The 8836-nt window shown below is 43.0% G+C and overlaps 1 protein-coding gene across 1 annotated transcript; it reads right to left on the bottom strand.

Moving 5' to 3' along the window:
• Positions 1-348: 348 nt before the first annotated feature.
• On the bottom strand, positions 349-8548 carry LOC118233803 (gamma-enolase). The gene is made up of 12 exons (XM_035429776.1): positions 8449-8548; positions 7208-7293; positions 6375-6470; positions 5240-5298; positions 4753-4822; positions 4204-4337; positions 3259-3481; positions 2765-2962; positions 2207-2408; positions 1594-1702; positions 1365-1423; positions 349-980 (listed from the first exon to the last, which is right to left on the bottom strand). The coding sequence occupies exons 2-12, from the start codon at positions 7290-7292 to the stop codon at positions 911-913; spliced, it is 1305 nt and encodes a 434-aa protein (XP_035285667.1). The 5' UTR covers position 7293; positions 8449-8548; the 3' UTR covers positions 349-910.
• Between the last annotated feature and the right edge of the window lie 288 nt (positions 8549-8836).

Genomic DNA, 8836 nt, shown 5'->3' with positions numbered 1-8836 from the left:
TATATTGCAAAGAAATCTTATGATGTTCCTTTTACTTGCATTACTATATTCACTTGTCTTTTGCATAGTAGCCAACAGAGTAGCATATCATTTAAATGTAGGCATTAAGACTTAAGTACATGGCAACTGTACACTAGTGTGGCAGAGCTACAGTGTGGTGTCTTCCCCTGATAACCAGCCTTAGAAATACTCAAATGCATGCATAGCATGCAGCTGACTGCTGTGTTGTTTCCAACTGAAGGGAGTTCAGTTTGCATGTTTTTATTGCCAGTTTTTGAAGATGCTGAGATCCTGAGATGACCTGAATCACATCCATGCACAATGCACAGAATGCACAGACACAGTAGCTGTGGTTTATGTAACCATCATAAATAGTTCTCTTTATTTTATTGAATATATCTATGATGCATTTCATTTCAATTCAGTAATTCAGCTCACATTAGGAAAGAGGGACAGAGAATACAGGAAGGGGAAAACCGTGGCTGATTAGGAAGGAAAGATCAGACCAGTAAAGGAACCATGAAAGCTTCAGAGACAGAAAATAAAATGCAGCAGTAATTAGAAGGAAATACAGAGCAAGCAAAGACGAGAAAGGCAGAAAAGAGAGGAAGTGCAATTCTGTCACAAATGTAGCGCGAGACTGTGCTAAACACTGTTTGTGATTATTTTTCTCTATTTTATAGTGAAGCAGTCAGTCTTCTAGTGTTCATCAACCATGCAACGAAACAGCCAATCAGAGCATCCGACAGTCCGTACTTGTCGGTGAGTGCCAGTTATTTGCTATTAGATTTTTGTTCTGTGAGTGTGTTTCGGCCTGTGCCGGCCTCTGTCTGTTCATGTCTGCCTGTCAGTCTTCGTGAATATCAAAGTGGTTCAGTGTGCCTGAGCAATTTTGCTGTCTATGCAAGTCTCAGAGAGCGCTGGGATTTCTGAAATTATGCCCAGCAAAACGAGCTTGATCACCCAGCTCTTCTTCGATCCTGAGAGAGAGAGAGAGAGAGAGAGAGAGAGAGAGGTAGGTAGGTAGGTAACCACTGATATGATTTTTGTAGAATAATCTGTTCAAATGATTTAAAAGATGATCAACCAGTTATAATAGTTTAATCACTATTCTAGTAAAATTATCTACAGTACATGCTGGAAGAGAGCATTAATACTCCATTTTTTTGTCTCACACAGGATCCAGGAGTTTGAACAGACATCAGTGCACTGCATGGGTGAGCAGAGGGGGTATGGTAATTATCTTTTGTAGGCTAATTATATCAAAGAGCCTGATCGCTCTTACACTGTAAACACTGAACGGCTGGATTTGACACCATTACACAGTAAATTGACTGCAGTGGCCAGAAATGATTAACACTGACCTCATCAGCTGGTTGTATTTGGCCAGGCGTTCTGATCTACAGGGAGCTCCAGTCTTAATCTAATTGGGGGAAAGCACATAGGGGAACACAGAAGAAGGGAGAGGGAGAAAGAGAGAGAGCAAGAAAGACAGAGATGTTGGGAATCAATTGTGCAGTAAGAAACAGACCGTGTGCAAAAGAAATTTCCATGCGTTTACAGGTGTGTGTGACATCCAGGCGCTGTGCTTACCTGTCCAGTGCAAAGCCCCACCACAAGGTCAGCGATGAAGGTGTCCTCTGTCTCCCCGGAGCGGTGGCTGACCATCACTCCCCAGCCATTTGCCTGGGCCAGTTTGCACCTGACACAGAGAATTAACACTGTGTGTTTACACTGGCTGTGCAGAACACTATTCCTCAGCGGCATTAGCACAGTCAAAGGGGACATTTTTTTACTATAGATTTTAAACATAATTTGCATTTACATTAGCAGTGTCAAACTCCAGTCCTGGAGGGCCACAGTGTCTGCAGGTATTTGTGTTTCATTTCAAGCAGCAGCCAATTAAGGCCTCAAGAACAAGGTGTGTGGACTATTAAGCCAATCAATGACTTAAATTAATAATTTGTGGTGAAACAAACTGAAAACCAGCAGACACCTTGGCCTGCCAGGACTAGAGTTTCACACCCCTGATTTACACCGTAACTAAGTACTCCAGGAATAATTTTTGCCAGTATCTATGGTCATTATGGGAACAGCTAATTGCATTTGTAAATCTATGACAGGCAGAAAAATGGAAAAGTTTATGAACAGGGATCTACTGTAGATCCAACAGGATGCAGGTGAGTAGTGAGGACAGAATCATTACGCCTGGATGGCCTCGGTGACCGAGCCGATCTGGTTGACTTTGAGCAGCAGGCAGTTGCAGGCCCTCTCCTCAGCGGCCTTCTCGATCCGCCGGGGGTTGGTCACTGTCAGGTCGTCCCCAACTATCTGGATCCCCATGGAAGCTGTCAGCTGTGACCAGGCAGGCCAGTCATCCTGGTCGAATGGGTCCTCTATGGACACAACTGGAACAGAGAAGGTTGCTGGGGGTCAGTATGTGTGAGTCGTTTAATGGCCCTGTCATTTCTGCTATGCACTAAAGATGAATGTTGCAGTACACATTGCTAAATTCACTCAAACATATACCATTTGGGCTATGAGAGTAACCTGACCCTAACGCCCTTTTACGTATCTTTTGCTGTTAAGCCAAGTTAAAGCATTCAAGGGGCTTCTCCTTTTATTAATAAGCCCTAGTGAAAGCAGGGAACACAGTGCCTTATTTATGAATTCCAACAAGCACTCAGACCCAAACAGGACAGAGCTGAGATGCAAGGACTGCACAGACAGGCACACAGGTAAACAGAGGTACACACAGCCTCACCTGGGTAATTGCTGACGAAGCTCTGGTAAATCTCAGACAGCTCCTCTGCACTGATGTGTCTGTCGGGGTCAGGGGGGGATTTGAAGTCGAGGTCATACTTTCCATCACGGTAAAACTCTGACGCTGCAACATCCATCCCAACCACCACTTTGTCCGTGAAGCCTGCTTTCTCTATGGCTGTTTTCAACAGCTCCAGAGCTGAGGGCAGAAGAAAGGCTGGGTGAGAGAGGCACTGTGAATACACACCCATAAACTTACTAGCCCATCTCCCTGCTGAATCTAGATTATAATATTGATTACAACAGAGAATAAGCTGCCACGAGATAACTGGTCTGACTCAGTGATCTGACATCTGATTCACACAAAGAGAACAGGGGCAGACTGAATAAAGTGAAGGTGAGACAAGAGAGTGTCAGACTCATATAACAGTCAGTCATAAGAACAATAGTGCAGAACAATGATAATGGAGAAAAATGGCAGGCCTTCTTGAGTACCTTCACTGTTCTCCAGGATATTGGGCGCGAACCCGCCCTCGTCCCCCACGTTGGTGGCATCCTGTCCGTACTTGTCACGAATGACCCCCCGCAGGGTGTGGTAGAGCTCAGCGCCCACACGCAGCGCCTCCCGAAATGACTCAGCCCCCACCGGGAGCACCATGAACTCCTGCATGGCCAGCTTGTTCCCGGCGTGAGACCCTCCATTGATCACGTTGAAAGCCTGACAGAAAGGAAACAAAAAAACAGATGGTTAACAACAATTATAAAAATAATCATCATATCCTTCTGTACTGAATTAAAAAAATAAAATACAGCAAAGAACCCACTGAGATGCTGTAGTTGTTAGTTTTTTTTTCCAGACTAACTAAAATCTTTTAATGGATTCACTGCAGTTCTAAGGGTTCCTCCCACTCATCTACCTCAGGGATTCCCAAACTACTTTACCTGAAGACTGTCCTAAAATGACCATCTCATGGTCAATAAAATGACAAAAAACTACTGACCTTCACTCAATGCCTATTACAGTCTGTAATGCAGAGGTTATGCAACACACTACTACATGGAAACATGGCTAATTAGTGATTTTGTCATGAATCTACATAGCTATGTGGATATTTAGCACAATATAAACATAAGATGATAACAATAATCTTGTCATCAAGACGTATAAATTAGACAATGTTTATGAAACTATGTAATGAAACTACCTTTACTACCATCTACCTTTTGCAAAATTGGAATTTAAACAAAATATGCTTTAAAAAGAAGAATGTCTTTCCTTTTGCCTGCTAGGAATCCTTCAGGGACTGCTGGTAATCTCAGAGATTCCTGATCTATACAGCACTTCTGCTATACCTGTTACTGTACTACTTTAGCAGACAGACTATACTGCTACTTTTTATTCATTCAAAAGTCGCAGGATTGATATTAATCTTGTCTTACAGGAACCGGCAGCACCAGCTCTGTGTTTCCTGCCAGGTCAGCGATATGGCGGTACAGGGGAACGCCTTTCTCTGCCGCACCAGCCTTGCATACAGCGAGAGAAACACCCAGGATTGCGTTGGCACCGAACTGAGCTGGAGGAAAAGAGACAGAGAAAGAGTGTGTAAAGTTTACACATGGTATCACATACACAATGACTGCAAAAGAACTGCCAATAAGCAAGAGAAATTCACAAAAGTTTGAAGCATGTGAATGGACTATGAATTCTATGAATGTACTTTTAATATTCATTGACTTGTCAGATATCGATTATACGGATCAAGTGATATGCATTAAATAGTGCTTTATTTAAAACCAAAACTTAACTTGTTTCCCTCTGATTACTGACACATACAGTTTGTGTAGCTTTTTCCGATCTGCCTGTGTATAAGCTGGTAATTCATTATGTGAAATGGTTTTGGTTTTGCATATTGATGTGCTGAAATGTGTACTGGAGATTGCCTGAGAAGTTTAGTACATGAGGAATTCATGATGGATCATGTGACTCACACTTGTTCTCCGTGCCATCCATCTCAATCATCATGTTGTCCAGCTTCTCCTGCTCCACCACACTGATCCCCTGCACGTAAAACAATTCAGAACTGTATACTTGTGCAGGCAGTATAATAATATAACTCCCTTCATACACACTTCTGACTTCGTCATATATAATCTACATTCACAAGTGTTCACATTTGTCAGCTGGCCTCTCCAGTGGCTAAGGGGTTATTTTTCAAGTAGATGGACCTCCCACTGGGTCCACCTCAGTCTAGCAGAAGGAGGTCTTTTTCCTCATTGTTGGAAGTACATTTCAAATCCAGTGGGTAGCTAATCATGTTGAGGCCTGGCACTGGGTTCTACAAGCATAAGCTGGGTTTGCCATTGTCCAGAGATTCCCTCGCAAGAGCGAGGCCTCCATTCTACTGCTCAGTCACAGCAGCCAGCAACACAAGGGGTTCACAAGGAGTTCAGAAACAGCTTGGGGCGTATAACTCACAGACTGGATGAGAGCTGGGCGGATAGTGTCATTGATATTAGCCACTGCCTTGAGCACACCTGGGGGAAAGGAGAGAAAGAAAAAGAGAGAGAGTGAGAGAGAGAGCGAAAGAATGTGTGTGAGAGAGAGAGAGAAGAGGGAGCGAGAGAGAGAGAGAATGCAAGAGAGAGAGAGAAGAGAGAGGGAGAATGTGCGAGAGAAAGAGAGAGATGAAAATGTAATTGCCTCTAGCTTTCAAATCCTCATCTGTGCGGAAAGATAATGCAAAACTCGTTTTTCTTACAGCCGTTAATGGTTCTGCTCTCATGAATATTTCGACAAAAACAGTAAAACATTACTAATAATTATTTGGTAATAGAAGAAACTGCTTGTGTAAGCATGTTCTTCAGAAGCTGCTCTTGAACAATGTAATTACTTTCAATGCCGAGATTTTGTGAGAACAAAAATTGTCTCTTTTTTCATAAGCCTGTCATCCCGTGATGTTTGTGTGCTTTTAAGTATCCTACCACTTTAATACATCGGATTGTTTTCTTTGCTTGTTTACAGAAAAAAAATGACACAAGTAAATAGTACAAATAAACTGCCCACGTCTCACCCACCTCAAAACAAATGTTCTTGGAATACAGTACTTGGAAGACCGTTGCCAACAATAATAAAAAAACTGTATTAATTTCACAAATGTATATGCAACATTTACCCAAAATCTTGTTTAAAGAGTCTAGATTTGTATAATGTATAGCACTAATGCACTATGACTTGATAATATATCACTTGATAATCTTTGTGTGGTCCATTGATCTCTTTTCTCCTTTCTATTAGCAAAGAAAACTATTTAAACAGTGCTTAACAAGCAAACAGATTTTACACCTTTTATTTTTAAAAATCTGTTGTACCCTGCATCCCTGCATCCTGTCCTTCTCCCCACCCACCCTTGGAGGCCAACTTCCTTCCGTGCAATACTTTTAAAATAACACTTTACAATCTTGCCATTTATCATTTTACACAGAATATTTCAATTCCATAAACCCCAAGCCTTCCTATTGCAGGCCAATATACACAACTCTCTGAATGAATACATATTTGGTATCATTCAAGAAGTGGAGCCTATTTTTGTAACGTTTGGTAAATCTCTCACCTTTTCCTTTGTATCGACTTGCATCCCCATCTCTCAGTTCCAGAGCCTCATAGATGCCTGTGGATGCTCCACTTGGGACAGCTGCCCTGAACACACCTGGGCCACAAGGGGGGGGGGGGGGGGGGGGCGAGGGGGGGGGGTTGAAAAAGACAGAGGGGAAAGAGGAAGTTTTAAAAAAATGATGGCCTATTTTTGTAGTATAGTACAATCAGTGTACCCACACCAGTAAACATGCTGAGATTCTGGGTATGTCAATAATACATTGTCACAGTAATTTTGATATCTCAAATCGGGAAATTTGGTGTAACTCAAAAGTTGTGCAGGTTTGACTCCATGCTGAGGCAGTGCTGTTGTACCCTTGAGCAAGGTACTAGATGGCTTTGGTAAATACCCATTGGTATAAATAGACTGTATGTTCAAATGTAATCTGTGTAAGTCATGCTGGATAAGTGTCTGATGAATGCCAAAATGTAATGTCACGCTAAAATTTGAGGTTTCTTGCTGTTAAATTTTTCATGTTGCTTTGCACTATTCCTTCTGAAGTCAGTTTTGATAAGCAGGATGCATTTTTTAATTCTTTGCATAGATTCTAGTTTCCATTTTTTTTTCCATCATCCCGTACACCACACAGAAACATGCCTGAGGTTTTGGCATTGGCACACATCATTAGAAAGCAATATTCCTGACAGCTCCACAGGAAGTCTGAGACACAATAAGTGAGCACAAAATGAGGACACATCACTGCTATGAAAAAGGCTCCCGCAGTCACCCTGAAGCTTACGCACTTACACATAAACCAGTGACTGACAGTGTACTAGCGGCTAGCCGGTCACCTTTCTCAGTGTGCAGGTCCACCTCCACAGTGGGGTTTCCTCTGGAGTCGAGGATCTCCCTGGCCACAATGTTCACTATGGACATCCTGTGTGAGAGGACACGCATTCGAGTGAGCCTGTCCCCGGGGTACTTTAAGGATCTGGGCTCCAAACCAGAACAACGCATGTTCAGTCCCCAGGTGGTGCTGCTGTACCCTTGAGCGAGGCGCTTAACCTCATTTGCTCTCAGAGGCATCCAGTAATATTAATGGATAAATCACAGAGAATGTACGTTGCCCTGGATAAGAGCTAGCAAATGCGGAACCATATAAATTCCGACTCTCGTATTCCTGATTTAATTTCAGCAGCCGAATTGCATTTGGAAAGGACTTCTCGTGGCATTACGTGGGTATCGGTTACATGGACAAAGGCACATATTAAGCCTTCGGGCATCATGGTCCGCAGGGCTGCTAACACACCGGACCACAGCAGGCACCACAGAGTGACTGACACTCGCAGGAAGGATAGCCACAGTTTAAATAAGCTGACAGCGACAGATATGCTAAAATTAAGAACAGGATATATGGCAGCTAGTTTATTCTATATAGCACAGTGCCATAATTCAATATTTAAACGTACATTAAGCACAGGCACAGGCTCTGCTCATTGCAGTAGACTGCCTATATAAATATCGCAATAGTGTAAAATAGAGCGTGAGAGAAGGAGGAATAGAAGGAATGGGGAGAGTGAGATAAATTATTAAACCCCCCTTTAGACTGAAAAAAGAATATTGAGACAGGCAGAAGAAAAAAAGACAGATATATGGACAGATAAAAAAACGGGAATGGAAGGAGAGTAGCAGAATGTGTTGGATTTCTGAGGAAAGAGAGCAGATGCTCAGACACGCTGACACAGACACATTACATGGACACACACATACACTTTCTGACGCATCGACTGCAAAACGCACACCGGCAGTAGTGATTAAATATTCACTGACACATATATAACTGCATTAACACGCGTGCGCTTGCACGTACACATACACACAAAGTTGCATTTAAATACTCGCAAGCACACTCAGACCCACATTAATGAGCATCCACACACACACACATACATAATTCCTTACGATACCTGAAATGATGCATAAAATCAGCAGACACTGGGCAATGAGTGGAAAGGAAATGCAGACAAATTGGAAGATGGAGAAAAGCTGAGGAGAGAGAAAGCAAGAAAAAGATCAGCTTTTCCATCATTACCTGCTGTATTTGCCTTCAGCCTTGCAGGGCAAGCGAGAGAATGTGTGAGACAGAGAGAGGGAGAGAAGGCAGGGGAGGGAAACGAGAGGGGGGGTGTGAGAGAAGGGGGAGGGGTGGGGGCATGAGTCACAGGAAGAAGCCAAGTAATAGGGAGGGAGGGAGGAGGAACGGATCAAGGAGACTGGAAAATTAGGGAGAGCGATGCAGTGGCACTGACAGGGAGGAAATTATACGGTTCTGTTTTAGTCGTTTAAAAAAGGGGAGGGTGGGAGAGGGGTAACAACACCAGTCTCTTCATTTCTCTGCAACATGGACAACATGGTCAGTCCCTGAGACAGAATGTACTGTGGGGACATATCATTGCCAATGGGATGAATTTGCCTTTGTG

Source organism: Anguilla anguilla, chromosome 8, assembly GCF_013347855.1.
Source record: "Anguilla anguilla isolate fAngAng1 chromosome 8, fAngAng1.pri, whole genome shotgun sequence".
Classification (NCBI taxonomy): domain Eukaryota; kingdom Metazoa; phylum Chordata; class Actinopteri; order Anguilliformes; family Anguillidae; genus Anguilla; species Anguilla anguilla.
The sequence above is the reverse complement of the archived record's forward strand: the minus strand, read 5'-3'. Positions and strand labels throughout refer to the sequence as shown.